The sequence below is a fragment of the Ptychodera flava genome, chromosome 5 (genome assembly GCF_041260155.1).
Source record: "Ptychodera flava strain L36383 chromosome 5, AS_Pfla_20210202, whole genome shotgun sequence".
Classification (NCBI taxonomy): Eukaryota; Metazoa; Hemichordata; class Enteropneusta; family Ptychoderidae; genus Ptychodera; species Ptychodera flava.
The window spans coordinates 14,203,595-14,225,440 of NC_091932.1; the positions used below are offsets into that span (position 1 = coordinate 14,203,595).

At 37.3% G+C, this 21,846-nt stretch overlaps 1 protein-coding gene across 1 annotated transcript in view; it reads left to right on the forward strand.

The window, feature by feature from the left end:
• Positions 1 to 12,515: 12,515 nt before the first annotated feature.
• LOC139133084 (von Willebrand factor D and EGF domain-containing protein-like) overlaps positions 12,516 to 21,846 on the forward strand; it is a 16,933-nt gene continuing 7,602 nt past the window's right edge. Inside the window, exons 1-4 of the mRNA XM_070699502.1 lie at positions 12,516 to 12,974; positions 14,517 to 14,716; positions 20,289 to 20,369; positions 20,581 to 20,925. Coding sequence (XP_070555603.1) covers positions 12,629 to 12,974; positions 14,517 to 14,716; positions 20,289 to 20,369; positions 20,581 to 20,925 — 972 coding nt within the window. The 5' untranslated portion in view covers positions 12,516 to 12,628. The remainder of the gene's footprint in view (positions 12,975 to 14,516; positions 14,717 to 20,288; positions 20,370 to 20,580; positions 20,926 to 21,846) is intronic.

The window sequence follows — 21,846 nt, forward strand, 5'->3', positions numbered from 1 at the left end:
ATAATTAACGAGGTAAAGCATGTGTTGTCATAAGGTCTCCCATCCTACTAAATATAAAGGACATAGCACTTGTGGTTACTTATTTATTGACATAATCGTGTATTTTAGGTAAAAGGTTATCGAGGTCACATGACATTTTATCAAAAAATTTCTATCCTATAGTCTATCCCTATATACCAAAAATCAAACATTTACCTCTATTGGCTTGCTCAAAATTAGATATGCACATAATTAATGAGGTACAATATGTGGCGTCATAAGGTGTCCCATCATACCAAATATGAAGGGTGTAGCACTTGTGGTTACTGAGTTTTGGACAAATATGTATATTTGAGGTGAAAGGTCACCGAGGTCACGTGACATTTTGTCAAAAAAATTGTATTGCCAAGTTATCCCTACATACCAAAAATCAGACCTCTAGCTCTATTGGCTCGCTCAAAATTAGATATGTGCATAATTAATGAGGAACAATATGTGGCGTCATAAGGTGTCCCATCATACCAAATATGAAGGGTGTAGCACTTGTGGTTACTGAGTTATGGACAAATATGTATATTTGAGGTCAAAGGTCAACGAGGTCACGTGACATTTTGTCAAAAAAATTGTATTGCTAAGTTATCCCTACATACCAAAAATCAGACCTCTGGCTCTATTGGCTCGCTCAAAATTAGATATGCACATAATTAATGAGCAACAATATGTGGCGTCATAAGGTGTCCCATCATACCAAATATGAAGGGTGTAGCACTTGTGATTACTGAGTTATGGACAAATATGTATATTTGAGGTTAAAGGTCACCAAGGTCACGTGACATTTTGTCAAAAACATTGTATTGCTAAGTTATCCATATATACCAAAAATCAGACCTCTAGCTCTATTGGCTCGCTCAGAATTAGATATGCACATAATTAATGAGGTACAATATGTGGCGTCATAGGGTGTCCCATCATACCATATATGAAAGGTTTAGCACTTGTGGTTACTGAGTTATGGACAAATATGTATATTCGAGGTCAAAGGTCACCAAGGTCACGTGACATTTTGTCAAAGTGTCTGAGATATCTGCGTGAACGGATGGACTCACATGGATGGACTCACGGACTGACATGACCCAATCTATAAGCCCCCTGGACTTTATCTGTGGGGACTAAAAACTGTGTCACTGCATCCTTTTTGCAATATGAATACGATGAGAAACTAAATTTTTATTTTCTTGGCCTTATACATGGGAGTCTATGGACTGCCTTATACATGGGAGTCTATGAACTGCCTTATACATGGGAGTCTATGGACTTCCTTATACATGGGAGTCTATGGACTGCCTTATACATGGGAGTCTATGGACTGCCTTATACATGGGAGTCTATGGACTGCCTTATACATGGGAGTCTATGGAGGTGAAAACTAAAAAGTCCTCTAACACGGCCAAATTTGATCGCATTGTAAAACAAATCAACGTGCATCTGTATGAGGTAGGGTACTATCCTTGTACCAAGTTTGAACGAAATCGCTCCAGGCGTCTCTGAGATATCTGGGTGAACGGACGGACGCACGGACGGACGCACGGACATGACCAAACCTATAAGTCCCCCCGGACGGTGTCCGTGGGGATTAATAAACGTGGCGTCGAGTATTACGCCTTTTGTTTTCGTACCGATTGCTTTGTGGCAGTGGAGTGATGTGCAGTTCTGCCTTTGAGGGGCAGTTTAATGTATTTTCACTTTATCCTCTGCAAACCTACCATAACACATGGCTAAAGTCCCAGATAACTGGTGGTGATGCAGTGCCCTGGCCAGTTGCAAGCACTGATGAAAGTAAGGTATACCCAAATCTTATCTTTGTGGATGAAAATTGGCCATCCGTTTAATGGAGAACTGAAACTGTAAAAAACATTATGCAGGCTACGATATTGATAGATAAACTGTAATACAAAACGTGCGCTCTTATAATAACTAACCTAAAATACATCAAGTAGACCAAAAAATTGGTGAAAGATAAACTGTGGCACAAAACATTTGTCCTTACAATGATTAGCATGCTCATAACTATGATATATATATATATATATATATATATATATATATATATATATATATATATATATATATATATATATATATATATATATATATATATATATATATATATATATATATATATATATATATATATATATATATATATATAACAAACCAAGAATAAAATCAGATATAGAATGGTTGGACACAGGAGTATGATTAAATCTAATAAGTCTGACCCTAATAACCCTGCAATGTTCGTGAGCCAACATTTTAATTCATCTAACCACTCCGTCAAAAATATGAAAGTTGTAATTCTTGAAAAAGTACACAAAGATGACAAATTCTCCAGAGATTTCACAGAGTCCAAGTGGATATTTCAACTCAACACTATGTATCCTCAGGGTTTGAACAGAGAGACACCACAAAAATTCTAGATGTGTAACCAGATTTTACAGCTCTTTCTTCATTTCATTTTGACGATTTTTAGTAGGCATCACTCTTTCAGCAGTATTCTTTTTTAGTTTTCTTTGTAACTGTTCCAGTTGATGTATTGTAGAATTTCAGTTGTTAGATAAGTGTCCTTGGATGTACGCTATTGTCCACGGTTCATAATTTCACCTGTTTGAGCTGTATTTTTAGAGTCGGATATTTTTAGTACGTCATTTCTGTGTGGTTTGCACTGCCACCTTTCCTACACTTTAATATGCAAATGTCTTTCAAGTATAAATAAGCCTTGACGTTGTTTTGAAACAATACCCACACTTTGACCATTCGACTCCTGGGTTTGAAGGAAAGCGGAGCAGTTTTCTGCTCGGCTTTTTCGTAAGTTGGCGCCAATTTTTATTTTTAACTTTTACACGTTTTCCAGTCTCTGTATGATTCAATTCTTTTTAAGCATGTGTATTTTACTTTAAGTTTGTCGTTGTTATTTTATTTCAGATCGTTTTAACCTTGATAAAGTGGGATTACTCCCACGAAACGTCGGTGTAATAAATTTTATAAATGAAGAGCTTGGTGTCCTGAGTTGGTGCGTCTTGACCTGCTTTGTTCTATATATATATATAATATATATATATATATATATATATATATATATATATATATATATATATATATATATATATATATATATATATATATATATCGAAGTATACAGATGTCCTCGTGGGAAATTACAGTGCTCAATGCAAAAGCAGAGCGTTATAAATAAACAGATTACTTCAAGTACAAAGTAATGAAATCTATTACTTAAGTTTCATGCATCTTGCAATCCTCAGATAGAGATAATCCTCTATCTGAGGATTGCAAGATGCATGAAACTTAAGTAATAGATTTCATTACTTTGTACTTGAAGTAATCTGTTTATTTATATATATATATATATATATATATATATATATATATATATATATATATATATATATATATATATATATATATATATATATATATATATATATATATATATATATGTAACAAAATGGGTGACCAATTAACGGTTTAACAAAGAATTCGCTTACATAGGTAGGCCTAAATAATTTAATCTTGCCCCAATCTTGTGCGGGCCCAAACACAAAAACACATATATGGTCAACTGCTGTGGTAAGAGCACTTTAGATTGGTGGTGTTAAAAATTAAAGCTCTGAGTTGAAGAACGGCAGAAATGGCAGTCTTGCTTAGAGGACCGACTGGGGCACAAGAGGGTCAGCGTGAGGCATGACCTCTTGACCTCAACCAAACGAGGCGCTCTGTGAACGTTTGTGGTCAAATACAATTACTAACTATGAAGTGTGAATTTCTCGAGTTTCATTTGATATCTAGTACTTTCTTAACGTTTTTTCTATAAAACTGTTTATTGCATAGCGATCAAATTTGAATCGTAGTTGCCCTAGGATATCACCATTAACCTTTCTCAAAACATTGTAATGTGCGTATGGAAATTTGTTATGCTACTTTTCTCACTTTTTGATCCATAACCTCTTTTATTCAGATGGTATTCAAATTAAATATATAGCTTTTTTTTATTACAGAAAATATTTCTTTTAAAAAAAATGCTTCAGTAAAATAACACAAAGAAAGAGATAAGAAACCACAACAAGAAAAATTCCAAAAAAGGAACAGGCAAAAGTAAGAGAAGAAAGTAAAAGATATAATTTGAAAAATGACGATGTAAAAGGTGTATTAGGTAAGAAAAAATAAGACTTATTGCCAAAAAGGTTGGTAAAATTAAAAACATTTCCATGACATATGGAAAGCATTCCCGCCATTGCAAGCCTTCTTTGAGTGAAATACAATGTAGCTTCCAAGGGTTGCCGGATTGAGTGTTCAATAAGTGTGCATATATTACCATGATATCTAAATCTGACATTCTGACTATATGAGTAACATTGCGATTGGATAAAGTGATTATGAATTTTTTTGGAGACTTCTACCAAACGACTCCTCGTAGTTTCTTCAGTCATGATTTTTCCTTCTGTCATGAATGTTTTTTTTTTCAATAGTGTCTCAGAAATAGTTGATTTTAAAAACCTAAATAGAACATCCGAATATATGAGTTGGCTATATTTATGATTTTCAGTTACTATGCAGTGATTTTGTTTATCGTGGTTTTCAGCAAAGCCTATACTGCAAGTCTATATATGACCGCTGGGGTCGCTTGTCCGACAGAAGGTTGAGAAATGCCGCGTTACATACACTGTAAACATACATTGGTCAATGGGCCATTCAAAGCTTCAATAAATTCAACCTGGAATCGATTTACAGATAGAGATCTTATATGAGACGAGAGTATGTGCTTGTTTAGCGGGTAAATTATTTAAATTAAATGACAAGTTTCACAAAGTCATCACTAGAATAGATGAGGTATCACAAAAGGCTTCTTGTTTATATAGTGTGTTGTGTATCGCATTCCTTTTCGAAGGCCTGTGCCAGAAAGCCATAACTTTGTGAAGTGAGAATCACGCCCTGGGAACGTCACAATTGGTTGTTTGTGTTACGCATGGGAACAGAGTGCCGTTTGACTAGGAGAAGGTCTATTTTCGGACAATGAGGCTCCTAAAGGTTTAAAGGTTCCAAAGGTTTATAGATCCAAAGGGAATTTGCAACATGGAGTAACCTCTGTAAAGGAGAAGATTAAATAAAGATAAAAGTATTAATGACATCTTTACAATTGTTCAGTTACAAGACAGTGTGCGTTACCCAAGTCGTTTTTGTAATCTTGTGTGGTAATCGAAAAAAATAAATCGCTATTCAACTAAGAACAACTTAAAGTATGTTGTGTGGATTTGGTACGCTCTGATGAGAATGAAACTTCTTTTACTGGCAGGCCCAGGGCTTCCTAGTGACAACGTTAAAGTTCTTGCCGATAGGTAGCAGATCTCGCGAGATAACACTACCGAGTGAGTGAATGAGTACAAATTAATCAGAACTGGAAATTCTCAACATATTTCTTTAGATATTGTACGATGTCTGCCTTGTCAACAAGTGAGAGACACTATGATATCGACCAAAAGAAGCGTTTAAAGATTTTTCAGAAGTAACAAAGGGCTAACAACCTGAGACTCACCATTCTCGGTGTGGTCGACACATCAACAGAAGATTAAGAAGAAAGCTTTGCTGTGTAAAGGGGGTAAGCCTAATTCACGTACCGCGTGCCACGTGCCGCGAGCCACGAGCCGCGTGCCGTGAGCCGTGAACCAAAGTTCACGATGCACGATTAGCATGTTAAGCTAGAAATAGGTGTATTTGCACTCCAATTTAATTCATTGATTCATTTTCATGGATAAATCAATATTCGGGCTTCAACGCCGCCTTCTAAATGCATGAACTGGTGACCAGCAAATTTGTGTTTACGAATTCTACATCAAAGGGCATATGCAGAAAGGGACTCGAGAGAAATTATAGGGAGGGAGGGCCAGTATTTTTCAAAATCACACTGCGCGTAAAATTGTAACATTAAAAATTGATCAATCAAGATTCTGTACATTAATTATGTAGACCATATGGTAAGGTTGCTATCTTTCAAATATCTAGGTCTTAAGCCATGATAATATTAGAAGATTTTTACAATATTATTTTTGAGAATTTATGACCTTTGACCTGCCCTATCCCTCTCTGCAACTAAGCTGTGGCTTATCCTACGTAAGAGTCAAAGACGGCTGGTATCTATCGAACTGTGACTGGTATGGGACACCGACCTTCGACCCTCAAATCATCCTGTACCTCACTAATTATGCACATCTATAAATTATAGTCTAGCTAACAGAAGTGGAGGTCTGAAGTTTACTGGACAGAGATGATTATGTTAACTAAGATTTCTGCTAAAATATCAAGCGACCAGGATGACATTTGACCTAGCCAATATGGCTATAGGTCTGATGTTTGCTGGACGGCCATCATGGGAGGAAAGTGTACAGCAAAAATATCAAGTAACCAGGATGACCTTTGACCTGAATTTAACTTATTTGCCAGTATATTAGTGCAACAGCCTTCATATTTGGTGGGATGAGGCATCACATTATGCATTAGTAAATATTTGTCAAATAATTTAGTATTGATGTTGACTATAGCACGTACAGGGACAACATAACGATTGGGCAGAGTCCTTTTCTCAGCATCATTTTGAAAAATTCACCCTCCCTCCCTATAATTTTTTTTCAGTCCCTTACCGGCCAGCACATGTTGAATTCGTGAACACACATATTGCAGGTCACCACTTTATGCTCATACAAGGCGTCTATTAAATGTGATTTAACAGTGAAGATGAATCGATAAAGTGAATTAGAGTGAAAATGCACCTATTTCTAACTTAACATGCTAATCGTGCATCGTGAACTTTGGCTCGCTGCACGTGATTCGTGGCTCGTGGCACGCGACACGTGAATTAGGCTTACCCTTGTAAAAGCGGTAATAATAATTTCCTTGGACAGATATTCAATTATATCATAAAGACCTGATTTGTTACTTATACTGTCATCATTGTTTTCTTTGCATAATGTAGGCTGTAAGAGAAGAGTGAAATATTAAGTGTTAATAGTATGTAATTTTGGCAAGATTCTTTTTTGTGCAAAGTCTTTTGATGTAAACATCCGTGTGCGTTCTATGAGCTGCCTTGTATCTTTATTGGAAAGTGCTTGGAATACTTTGAAGCACAAAAAACAGAGGAAACACAAAGATTTACGAAGACACAGGAACAGTCTCCAAAAGGTGGAGAGGTACATAACTCCAAGGCGATGGAAACATCGCTACTCAAGCAACACTACAAGTAATTATACTTCCCAAATAACCAAAGGGCCATTCCATGCCAAGCTCTCATTGTTCCATTCTATAAATAAAAAAACATGACATAACTTTACTTGGAAGGTATAATCATAAGAACAAGGGCTGAGATGATTCTTATTGTATAACCGAGGTTATGCTGGTATTGTTGGTTACTGGGTAGCGTATCGGGGACGGCAAGGCTGGTATTCCAATGTTGAAGAGGTATAAGGAAAACTCGATGCAGCAAGTACTTGTAAAATCTAAGATGCTACTTTATTTAACTAAGCATTAAGCTACGTACGGTAGAGGTGAGCTGAAGAGACTGACTTGAATACACGTGGGCCAAGACAGGTTTACATGCCCTCATGAATAATAATGACAACTCATGAATAATAATGACAGGACACTATGTCACAATTCTACTCAGATTTTAAGGTAGAATTCGCCTCGAAGACACATGTTCGGACTCTCAATTTTTATATTTTGCTTTTTTGGTCTGTCATGTCCCGTAGGATTTAAAACAAAAAGAAAATCGGACATTTACTGAAATATCTAAAAGAATTGCTCGACGTTTTTAATACTAATCTGTTGAGAAAACCTCATCTAGTAACTGACAATAAAAGGGAATTCTGTATCTGTGAAGGAACGAAATTCAAAAGACTTCAGATTTAATGCTTTCCTATCTCTTTCCAGGTTTTTTGACATACTCTACTATTTTGTCTGCGGTGACTCATTTCCAAGTAAGGTTACGCCGCGTTGTTGTACTCACCGGACTCACCGGAACCAGACATTATATATGTCAGTTTCAGTGCAAAATTATATCCATACGCTACTCTATATCCATATGTTGGTTTTCATACAAAAATTTAGAGACCTCATTCATGCCAAGGGGAAAATAGAAAGATAATACGATACAAAAATTAAAATGACCGTTTGGTAATTTTTCACCTATACTGCCTTAAAACCCTACTAGCTGTAACTCTTGAAATGTGTTGACCTCAAAATATCTTCATTTCCTATCATGGTTTTCTCTGAATTCTTCTTCCGAAGGGATATGGGCTTTTACTGCATTAGGAAAGCATTCCTTCGCGAAACAGTTAATAATAAAATCAAATTTTAACGGTCGGTTTGATTTCCCGCCATTTTCAAAAATTGGCAATATTACAAAGGAAACAGAACATACAATGTCACAGTTGAAAACATTCACGTCTATGCATTACATTGGACTACTCTGTGCAGTTTATGTTAAGATTTCAGTGCAGATATACACAGTATCCACATTTTTGCTTTTCCGCATGGGGCTGCTATTTAATGTTTGGGCAAACAGTGTAATCTTTATATTGTTCAAAATTGCACATGCAGTCCCCGCAGGTAGTTATTAATTAGTTTATACATATACTTAAATCAGTACATTCACACAAACTTATTTTAGCTTGAAAGTAAAGTTATAAACACAATGCTTAAAGATACAGCTAGTGGGGCTTTAAAGTTTTATGTTGTAAGATCTTATAAGAACAACCACTTATTCTTGTATCGGTAATCAAGGCGATTTTATATGGCAATAACAATTTGAATTTACAATAATTTTTCTACATTGACAGGTCTATATGTAGTGGAAATACAATCAATGATATAGTTTACAGTGCCACTAATCTAGAAGCTCCAAAGAAAAAACTGAATGTTATCGTTTGAAAGCAAACTGCACTAAAATAGAGCCACTGGCGCGTGAGTGAAAAGACGCATTGTACGATGGGGCGTCGAATAGGTCCAAACTGCATTTTGAGACGAATGGAACCCAGTCGTATACCAGCATGAGAACCATTTATAAGGGAACCGCTGCTTTCTTTGCTTAACTGTTCAGAAGTTACGTATTGTCACCGGTTTGTGACTTCAATAAAGGAGACACCACAAAAGCGAACCCGTTTATATAGTTGTAGGAATTTCAAATGGAGCGAAGACTCCACTTGAAAACCGTAAGTGGCATTTTATCATAGACTGTAGGGTCAATGATTTTACTACTCTTCTCTCCCGGCATCTTCTTTGAGTAACCATGTTTAAATATGACATCGTTGCACTTCGTTTACAAATCTGTTCAAAACGTGCAAACCACATTCATGTGCACGGTTGTGGTATCAAATTAAATGTGTATTGATGAGAGATGTGACGTCAACTACCTTATTTGGTTGTGTTTTAATGTACTGCGCATGCGTTGATTTTAGCTGGCCCAGCTTGTGTTGTTCATGCCGCATTAAAGAGTTCCCGGCCAGTGTTCCACTTTACTGGTGTGGTTTGTGTTTGATTTATCAAAGAGTTCATCACTCAAGGTGTTGAACGTTACAAGAGAAACCTGTTTGAACTCAATTTAGTCACCTCGATGATTACCACCAATAAAATCACGTGTTAAGATATTCAATGACTGGTTAAATGGCAAATGCAAAACTCATCTGGATTTTTGTCAATAATGTACGAAATGTAATTTATTGTTGCCTTCGCTCATATCCACATAACTCTTTGAGAAGGCCATTGTGTGACAAGAACTTGTAATCACAGCTCATGCATGTGAAAACTATTGCTTGTGGTACACATGAGAATACTGCAGAAATCATGACGTTCAGAGAAATATCTCATCAGAACTAGTTGCTCGACACCATTACTAGTCAGTCGTGGAAACTGCACTTAAAGTTACCGACAATACAAGCCGTTTCTTTATCTTTGAACGAAATTCTAAAGACTTTGTTCGCATTTGATGCATTCTTCTTTTAGCAGGATTACCTTTACGGATTTTTACGCACCTCTTTGATACACGTATGACCTTTTTTGTTAGTCACAGAAGTACACTCCCTGCTTCTTGTGCACTGTATTACTCGACACTACGAAATGTTTCAAAGAGCTAATAAATTATTTGGTGTGGAGTTGCAGAATCAGCAAATGCCAAAATAATGACTAAAAGACTTGAAGATATTTATAGATATTTCGACATAACTCTCATGCTGTCTCCTGGCTTTATTCAGGTTATCTTGAATTTCTTAACAGTGACATCACTGGATCTTTGAGCTTCGGTTTTCCCAAAATGGCTACACAAAGTGTAAGTGACCTGAAGGATCACTATGAATAACTCTCTTCGAAAGTTCACCTAGCCAATATATCAACTGATACGATCTTTCGAGCTTTCCCGTTATAATATCCACTTTTAAATGAAAGTTTAAGAACTTTTAACCATAAAAAGCCCCAGTTTTAACATATGGTCGACAATTCACTTGTTACACGAACTGCCTAAAAAGTTTGCCAGAGGGCGTTGAGCAATCACACCTTTGCCATTCCAATACAAGTATTGTCAGTTGCAAATAAATCGAAGTTTCTAAGAGGAACCCATAATCATTGTGCAAGTGTCAGTATACCAAGCTCTTCATTTTTGGATACCTTGAAGGCAAAACACATTGGCAGAAAATCTATTGAGGGAGAGAATTAATGTACTCACGAAGCCAGCGCTGACATTTGACATTAAAATCCGACTTAAAACTTAATGGGTTAGTATCCGGGGGAGAGGGGATATTGTCTCCTATTCCATAACCATTTCCAAAGATCGTACATACCACTTGGATGCTTACAAGCCGGAGTAAATAAAATCAGAATTTGGTATTCTGAAGATAAGCAGCCTTAGTATTTTACAGACATCTTTACCGGAAGAGATGGAAATTTTATCGTGACCAATAAGCATAATAGTTGACTAAAATACACAACGATACTTTGTACACCAAGAAAAACGGCCAAAGTTAGCATAGGACTCATCAAACCTATCAGCGCCAGATCGATAAGGCTGCTCATAGCCACCCTTACGGTCGGCATGTTGCTTGAAAGTCCACAGCTTTCAATATTAGGCTCCCGGCTGGCTTCTAATCTAGTTTAAAGGTTCTGAGGACAATAGTCTCCCTTACTTCTCAGTGGCTTGAAAGAAATAAGTTAAATAGCTCTTTGACAAACAGCTGAAAAGAATCCGATTTCGTGATTCGGGTGAGAGACCTACTATTACAATAAGACTGGGCGCGTCAATGAAACAGATTTATCTCTGTGGAGTACAACGGCATACTTGTCACCATTTCAGTGGTGTCAGTGTTGTTCATTGGATGGGCAACCGTAGGCATCATTAATCCGAATGATGAGATTCTCTGGGCGTCATGAAAACCGGGAAAAAAACTCTTACCAGAGTAATGTAAAGAGTAATAGCTTTTACATTTCTTAGGTCCACGTGATTGCATGACCAAGTTTGTCCGTTCCTCTGCAAACTCAGCATAAGCTGGTTAAACTTAGGCAGGTCAGGTACATGTATTCGATTAAGCTTTGTTATAGCTTCTTGACGTCCATAGCACACGAAAGAGAAATGCGTGAAATTTTACATTTTGTGCAGTTATGCTTTAAGGACAGAAAATGGCAAACACAATTACAGACTATGATATAGGTGTTCTTTGCACGAGGCACTCAGAACATGATGGGACAGCTTATGCAGTTTTTGACACGATTTTACATCTGAAATATTGAATCCAATTAAAGGGTGCGCTTTAAATTCCACATTCCTCACCGCACTTTATGTTTGATCATACATAGAATACAATCGAGAGCAGTAAAATGCCTGTCGAGGAAAATATCATTAGTTTTTGAGGCAGAGAAGTGGTAGTCAGATATTGATATGTTAAAAGAAAAGGAAGCGGATGTTTTGGATAAGTTGAAACTGACCTTATTTATGACTTACTGTTGCCAACAGACGCAAACAAGTCCACATGGATTTGATGTCACAAGGATTATGTTAAAAAGGCATTATAGTTTGAAATGTTCAGCCAGTTTCCTTGATATTGCTTCGTTAATGTTTCTACTTGTGGAAGTTCTTTGAGTAGTTTAGGGGTTGTCCTATTTTGTGTAAATTCTTTTATACCGATATCAGTTTCTCACAGCATCGATAATTGTTTATTCGACGAGACGCTTCAATAGTACGGCTGCGCAGTCTGCATTCATATTAGACTTGCTTAAAAACACGGTCGTTGTCAGTGATCTACTTTACCGACCAAGATGCATGTGACGAATATATCCGTCTCTTAACAACAATTTAAGTGTCCATGATGATTAATATTGTTGTCTTTGTGATTTGAACTATTTTGGACCTACTCGACGCCCTTCTACCAGGAACTTCCTGGTGTACTACAATGATGCATTGGAAATTCATTGTAGTGTGACTCAATTTCATTGGTCGGTGCATGCTTTATTTTCCTTATTGTCATGGCTTCTAGGGACACGAATTAGTATTCACAGCATTATAAGTGTAGCGTAGGTGGGTGTACATTATTCAGCCGGAAAGATGCTGACTCTCGGTAGGTTTGCTCTGCTCCTTCTCTGGACTTCGCAAAGTTTGGGCTGGCAAACATGCTGGTACTCGACATGGTGGTACGCCGATTGGTGCTCAACGACATACCAACCCTATCCAACAACCCCGGGATGTACCTGGGGTAACTGGACGGAATGCAGCGCGACTTGTGGTCCAAGCGGAGTGAAGACAGCTGAGTGCACACTTGGTGAGACGGTAGTGAGAACCGACCAGCAGGATTGTAACAGATTTTGTCAGAATAACGGCACGTTAACAAGTAGTTATTGTTCGTGTCCGTTGGAATTCACGGGGACATGTTGTGAATTGCCCGCAGAGGGAGGTAAGTTTTCTTATAAACGTTTCAGTCTGTTGAATTCAAATTCAATATCGTCGTTCATAATTGAAGACGAGTCTTAAAATTGTTTCCTTTTTACATGAACTGGCTGGTACATTATCATGATGACACTAGTTTTAATCGTGTTCTATTGTTTTGAAATCTGTTTATTTATTTTGTGCATCATGATACAAGCGTGCAACTTTAACGTTTCAATAAGCTCGGATGGACAATAATTCTTAGTTGATGACATAGATTTGTGAGTATGAAAAGTTATAAGACTGAATGTGATTCTACTGTCCATTGTGTATGCTGACAACCAGGAGGCTTGAAGCAGTAATCACTGGGAGCAGAGCCCTTGTTTTGATATGGCAATGCTCAACGGAAAAGTTGAATGCACTTGTAATTAAGACTATCGCGAGGGGCGTCATAAAGCAAGGAACATGAGTCGTTCCTTAATTAAATATTGTATAATCTATTGTTTGCCGAAGACATTCTGGCATTTTACGTTACGGTAAGAATTTCATGCAGCTACATACTATCCATAATTCCTGTCAGATCGTTCTTCTCTTACCCCGATTAATATGGCAATCTGAACCTTCCAATAGATTCTGATTATGAGATACAGCGAGAATTTGACATTTCCTCAAATTGCGATCAACCCTTGGCATCTCGAAGTAATAATTTACTGATGACGTCTTCTAGCCAAGTTCACGATAATTAAAGTGTTCATAATTCAGAGGCGATTTTACACAATTATCACTTAGACAACGATAAAGTTAACAGAATTAGTACAAATCACAACATTGCACTACACTACACTACACCACGCACTCTCAAAACTGCGAATGTGCGATTTGGATGTTCAGTAATATTATGAAATCCACAAAATATGAAATCCACAAAAAAGACATTCATTAACAGTATATATATATATATATATATATATATATATATATATATATATATATATATATATATATATATATCATTTATACACCTACATGACAACACCCTCACACAACCTCATTTCACAATAAACATTTCAACCGTATTGCTGTCTTCCCTGAATTTGGATAGATTGTTCATATATTTATGTATTACAATTAAATGAATGTTGATGATATGTATGTTTTTCAAAAAAACAAGACACTTTGATGTCAAAAGCCGTTGGTAATAATAATACATGAAATATGACGATGATTACACTGACATCAAAAAAAACAAAACAATATGTTTGTTATTCTTTATTGATCTTGATATGGTCCTGTTCTTTAAAATGTTAAGACAGTGCTTTTCAAGATTGCTGTTAGCTATTCATAAACATTTCCTTTAAGAATACAACGCACAATATCTTTATAACAAGGTAATTTGAAACTCGCGTTCAACGGACCTGGAAAATGTTTGGAGCAAATGTTAATTATTTTACATCATTGATGTTTAACGACTTCAAAATTAATACTTATTTTCCTCTTAATTCCCTATCTCACGAAAATGAGGTCATTGAAATAATTTACTGCAAGTGATTCACTCTTTTTTGTCATGTAGGCGTGGAACTGTCGCATAGCAATACCGGATCAGAAATACTCTTTCACTGTGACATTGAACTTGACACCCAGGCTCAAAGTGTGACCTTACAATTCGAGTGGTTTGCCGGAGACGATGTAATCTTTGATGAAACTCGGCCTGGTTCGTCTGCAAGATCAACTATGAAGCAGGCCAGTTGGGAAGGCAAAATGGGCTCCCAGGTTTGGAAATTTATTTTTCTGTAGCCATCCAATAAGATTTGTGGCATACCAAAACCATAGCAATTATATGCCATTAATGTAACTTGGAAAAATTCTTACACCGTAGAAAATGAACTGCGTTGTCAGACATTAAATGAAGCAAGTGCAAAGTTCACATTACTCCATATGGGCTAGCGCAAATGTCCGGTATGTTTTACATGTAACACTATGTTGCGTCTATTATTTGATGCGTCTGATTGTTATTGGCAAATTAATCGAAAGTGAACGATGAGTCTTTGTTGTGTATTTTCCTATGACAAAGTGAAACTGACAGTTGATTCCCTTGTAGCAGTTTAGTGTGGATCAAATATTAGGGGAAAGTGTTCTTATTACAATTACCTTGATAGGTATCGACAGGATGGAGTTATTAGGCGCACTATCATGCCTTTACCCTCCTACAATGTTGGGTCTATCCTGTCAAGCTTCAATTACGCCTATATGGACGTTACACTCGAATGATCCTTGACTTGATTTTTAAAAGAATATGTAAACACAGCGTCTCTCTTTGAGTCTCGACATCTGTCTTCGGGATATCATATATAATATGATATATTCTTGTAAAACACTAAGGTAGTATGCGGCTCAAAAGTGAAAGATTTTAACTTTTGCTCAAACTTTCTTAAATGAATCTCTCAACCTTTGTCTTTAAAAATCAAGAACAAAAATCGGGGATACCGTGCAAATTTTGGTACTACAGAAACAAATAACCTTAGATTTACAGGCCGCCATCTCTGTGTTAACTCTATGGAGTAAAATAAAATTTTCGAATTTTGAAAAATTAAGCCAGTAAAAAGTTTTCTTACACAACGAGCTTTAAAATGAACCCCCAAAGTGGTATATCAGAAAAGAATTGTAAAAGTTTGAGAGTCTGAATATCTGTCCCCGAGGCGCATTCTACCTTAGGTAGGTACAACGTTAATATTCAAACACCGATCAAAGTGAACAGGTTGTTTCTTTTAATAAAGGAAACTACTGTAATGGTTATCTGAAACCAACATTGCACGGAATATGAGATAATTTTTGATTTAGGTAAATGCTAATCATTGATTACGAAGCGTGATAGTATTAGGCTATTGTTTTAGGATGGTAAATCAATATGTCCGTAACATCCAGTAGCTGACTCAATGCAGGTATATACGAGGCGAAGGAGTTGCCGAGAAAACAGAGGAGTAAACTGACCACCGTCTGCTTTCTTAGGACACATGAAAAGCGACTGAGTAGTGATCTCAAAAGAATGGGTAATTGTTTAGCATGGGTATTTGTCGCGTCATTACAAAGGAGTGGTCTCTTGAAAGCAAGTTGGGCCTCATGATTTATATCACAGACAAATATAGAAACAGACTAGCAACGCGGCATGCCTTTTGTTCCATGGTCGTCTCGGTAGACTATGGCCTTTTCATATTAAAATGAGCTTTAAAGGTGTTAAACTTTTTGGGGACTTTGTTTGTGGTTGATAATTGCACGAGATTATGCGAAAAATACGACGAGATGGCATCGTGCTGCCAGTCACATAGAAACCATATTTACTTTGTGAGCTCTCAGGGCAGAAACACTGCGTCACGCCAATCAAACCATAACACGCCAGCAGTCTCATAAACATGTCCTTCCTTGACGAACGTGTAAAACACGTGTATGACTGACCGTAAACCATTGAGTAAAACCAGACAGTATCGATAAAAGACTTTCAAATTTGGTGTAAACACACTCATTATATATTCATAAAAATATGAGAGGAATTTTCAAAACGGTAAAACTCACTTTCCTGAAGCTCAAAACACTCCCATTTTCGCCAGCACGCCAATTCTGCTCAGCACCACACGACAACAACAACACAAACTTTGCGGAACATACTTTCGCTTAACAATTGGCGAAAATGCGAAAATTACCGAAGGATGCATGGTCGGCACTCTTCGGAAAAGAGAGGCGAGAGCAACCTGAGGCGAGGCGAACATAAATTGGTTACGTAACTGCTTCACGCCTTGAACAATACCCGTTGCTAGTCTGTTCCTATATTTGTCTGTGTTTATATAGATCATTCCTCACAGCGGACGCGAAAGTCCCTGACGTAGGTTGATATTGATTTTAGCCTCAGAGCAACCATGCATGTACTAGTAACTATGATTTGCATTTCAACTATCATAAAGTTTTTTTATCCCAGCCTCTAGAGTGAGTCTATTCTATCTCGCTTGAAATACGGCCATGGACGTTACACTAAAATGATTCTTGACATTGTTTTTGAAGAAAATATGTCTATAAATATATGTGGCGTCTTTGAGACATGAACTTCTTGGTAAAGATTAATTTTCAAAACCCGATTAAAGTAGCCAATTGTTGCTTTTAGAAAGGGAACTACAGTAATGGTTACTTAAAACCAACCTGTCATAAAATATTTCAATTACTAGGTAATAATTATTTTAAGTAAGTGCTAATTATCGAATAAAAGAGTAATTTATAGTCTCGGCTATTGTTTTAGGTGGGTCAACCAGAATCATATCCGCAACCTAATAGTTAACTAAATGCAGGTATACCATGCTAGGCGGATTTGCCAAGAAAACAAAGGGGTAAACTGACCAGCTTTGTTTCTTAGGGACAACATAAAACGTTCATGCGTCGTGATCTCAAAACAATGGGTGATTGTTTATCACGTGTTTACAAAGGTGTTGCCTCTCGCAACCTGGGCCTCGTGATTTATATCGATCATTTCTCACAGCAGCTGCTCAAGTCCCTGACGTAGGTTGATATTGATTTTAGCCTTGGGACAGCCATAAATGCCACTGGTGATTTTTGTTTCGACTATCAGAAAGGTTTACATACCATTACACTGGCACGACGGCCCGAAGTCTGTGGATTCAAATGTGTCGTTAGCAAATCGACTGAAAGTGAACAATACCTTTGTGTTATCCTAACAAAAAGTCAAGTCGATTCCCTTGTAACATTTTCCTGTAGATCGAATTTAAAAGGAAAGTGTTCTTATTATATTTACCTTGCAATGAAGACAGAATAGAGTTATAAGCACACTCCGGTACCTTTACCCTCTAGCAATATTGGGTCTTGTCTGTCTCGGTTGAATTACGCCTTTTTGTGTCATGAGCAGTACTCATGAATAATCGTTGTTATTCATTTTAAGAGCACATACCTGACGTGTAAACACAGCGTCTCTCTTTACGTCTTGATACCTGTCTCCCAGATATCATTTATCTTATCAATCTGGCGTGGACTGGAAGCTGATAAACCATTTCTTTTCTCGATGTGATGCATGAGTCAAGGGCATCGCTGTATTTACGATGTTTTATCATATGATGAAATATGGCCGCCATATGAATTAATTTAATGTCCAACACGGCCTAAAGTATTACTCAGACATGCATGCATGAACCTTTTACCAAACGTGGTCACAGAGCTGAGAATTGTAACATGTGTGTACTTGAAGTAGACAATATGCGATCAGCTATGGCTGCCTGTAGTGGCTAACTGATTTTAAGATTGGTGTAAATATTAAAGTCTAGTAATTCGACATGCCTTTTACCACATCAATGCAAGAAGTTAAGTACAGCACCGATCAGTCGGTAGTACGATATGATCAAGTATTCTGGCCGGACCACCATATAATTCAAAGTTTTAAAAAAGTGCGGAGCAGTCACTCTTTCGTACATAAACCGATTTTGTTTTGGGCTCGGTAAAAAAACTATGTTGTTTGAACTACGTCAGTTTTTTGCAATTCGATATGTTTGCATTGCTGAGCATTACCAAGACACGTCTTAAGCCCTTTTGTACATACTTGGCACGAAGACAAGGTAATTTGATGTAAATCATGCATGTCGATATATTTCGATATTGTCTATGTCAGATCACCTGATAGCCATTGTGTTTTTACATTCTTTTCGTATCATGAGACGTCTAACTTAGACAAACCTTGACTTGCCTTAAGTTCACGCTTTTCTTGTCAGTTTTAAAAATCTTTCAAACCGAAACGGAGGATTTAAAAGTACACGAAGTGCAGCATGGGATGCCTGTATGCCACACAGTATGTCCCGAATAAAAGGAGATGTATTACGTTACTGTTACAACTAAACAGAAAATGCGCGACAACAAAGTTCAATGACGTATGATTGAAAACGGAAAGAAATGCTTTCATCAGCCTTCACTGGGATAAATAAACAGGGAATGTTAGTTGATAGCTCCTTTATAAGTGCATGAATATCGTGTTTACAAATCTATAAACAAAATATCTGAGCTTCATGTATATAAACTCTTCCATTTTTGAGCCGCAAATCGCTGTGGCGCGGAGGGCAGTTGTCAAACTTGTTGTACGTTATCGGACATTCCATCAAACCGACGCATAATGGATGGCCACTCAACTAAATCACTATCGAGCAATGGCTTTACTAGTTCTTAACATTTGACTTATGAGAGCTGTCGGTGTAGGGCTGAGTAGCTGTAAGCTTTGGCCCAGACATTTGCCATTTTCCTATTATTCTCAAGTAGAATACCATTGTCAACGGTCGTCACCTACATACTTGAGCAAACATTTTATTTGAATATGTAAATCATTACAAAGAATTGCACTATAGTATGTTTTGATCGGATGTAACGCCTGCTTGATACCCGACCTCATGAATATTTGTGGAGGGGAGAGTGCTAGAGTCTGCAATCATTGTAGCATTTCTTTGGCGAGAACTCTCTTTTATTTTCCTTACTAAGTCAATCATAAAATGTCATGTGAATTTCCTTTACTTTCCGATCAAGTAACGTTATGGTTACCAATCGTACTGAATCTGGTAAACCGGTATTGGTAACTGCCTGTCAAATTTGCACTCACTGAGGTCAAAATCTCTATCGAGTTGAGTCAGAGTGGAAACAGCTGAAACATTGCTTCAGCAGATTCGTTAAGGAACTGGTCCTCTTAAGCTTTGACAGATGCTGATTTCGTGATGCGGTTTTGTAAAGAGGCTATATGGTTACTACTTATTTTAACGCTCTTTCCATTTTTCCATCACTAAAATGATCCTATCATTAATTTTCTCGGTGTTCGTTCCAATTATCACGATTTTAATTTCATATACACAAAAAGTAAAACTCATAAATCTTATAAGAACCATAAAGGCGTCGTATTTTTCACATTTATTTTTGTTGGCAATGTTCGCCTATCTTCCGATCGCGGATTCCCTAAATTTAAGTAGAGCATTGCTGCTAAGCAGTTGATCAGCCTTGGCACGGTCATTCAAGACGGTTAGTTAGAAGCAGCAAAATTTGTGGAATTTTTAGAAAATTTTGAATATTTTTGTCCACATAATCGTGGTCAAACTTCCTTATGCCTGTAAAGATTAAATTTGCCGGAGAAGTTTAGCTAGAATGTATGGACGAAAATTTCCGTGATCTCTATGGGGCAAAGATCGCCACTTCTGTGATCGTTAGCCCTCTCTGCTGTCAGCATGGAATTGTTTGCAAAAATATCTTCTCTCACTAAAACTTAAGAACAACTTTGACCTAGGCCAAGTTACAATACATTGTCTTTATAATAATTGTCTTGTAGATTCGCTGTGAAGTTGAAATTTTCGAGAATTCGGTATCAGTTGGAAGGCACAGAAGCACTTCTTTTTATGCTGGCATTGAGGTAAGCTATATTTTGTTACTTTTTTAGAGAAACAGATAAAAATCGACAACTTCATCGGGTCACACACATACACACAAATGAAAACTTAGGAACAAGCAAATGACGATTAAGTACTGGAGGATATGATGTCGGTGACAAATGGGTAATATACTTTCAGTATGTACCGTACGCGTCTGCTGTTACAAACGTATTATGATTTTATTAAACACAGGTTGATGCGCCAGATATCATCGAGGTATATGAGAACGGCGATTCCGTGGCCTTCGATCTGGTGCCAACCGTACCATTCCTGTGTACGCCGAACTGTGCAGTCCAGATACCGGTCACTATTACAGAGAGGTCCGGTCGCTATGGCCGCTTTGTTGATGCCGTTGTACAGGACCAGTGTGGAGCTTTCATGACGTCAGACAACCCGGAAGGTCCGTACACAATACGAGTGAAAGCACGCCGAGACTTCTTCAGTGATGGTGACGGCGAAGTGATTTTGGAATTCAAGCCAATACAGAGTCAAGAAACCGCCCTGTGGAACAACTACCAAATCCCAAAAGAGATTGTGGTATGTAGTGTGGTGTGCAAATGTGTTATTATGCATGGAAATATCAAAACAGCATTTTACCGACCAGCTTGTTATGCTGAACACTTTGAATTTCTGCATGTTATGCTTTTTCTAAAATTGCCGTAAAATTATATCATGTTATCAATTAGGCCTAGTGCAGGTGTATATATGCACAGACACCCTCCGTTTTTCAAAGTGTGAAAACAGTCCTCCACATACTGTTCCCGCTCTCTGATGTTTCTGTTGTCAGACGTTTCATTAAAATGTTTCCCCAGGCAAGGGAGAAGAAAAACCAATATTCCTCGGATTTTCTTTTGGCAGAGCTAAAACGGCGGCGAGTGATTGTTTATGTTTTTACCAATCAGCAAAATACCCTATTAGTTCCGTTGTTACTGGTAACTTGGAATCTAGATTTTACAAACTTTTCACGATAATAGACGTATAACGTAGACAGGCAGTGTTGACAGAACAAATTCTGAGCATTAACACATGTTTCAACAAGAAAACAAAGAACCCCAAAATATGCCCTAAACATCTGTTATGGTCCCGAAGTTGGGGTCTAACATTTGAGTTGTTTCATCTTTCATTGAATGCCTCACACACCGCCTGAAACACATTGAACATAAAAAAATCATGTAGAATTCCCTACAGAAGGACATCTCCCACAGAGCTTTATGATGTCGATGTAACCAAATGTGTTTTCGTCAGATAATCTTTATGCTTTCGATGCACCTCTTGTTCACACTGATTCACCTGTTATGATATGTCAGTAGCATATTGAACAAATCACCGAATGTATCATCAGGACAAATGCTGAGCAATGTCTTTGAAACAAAGTGGCGGCCATCAATCCGGTTAATGGTGATAAAATTAATACCCATGATGCACTATGTATTATGGATACTAAGAAACCCGGTGCCC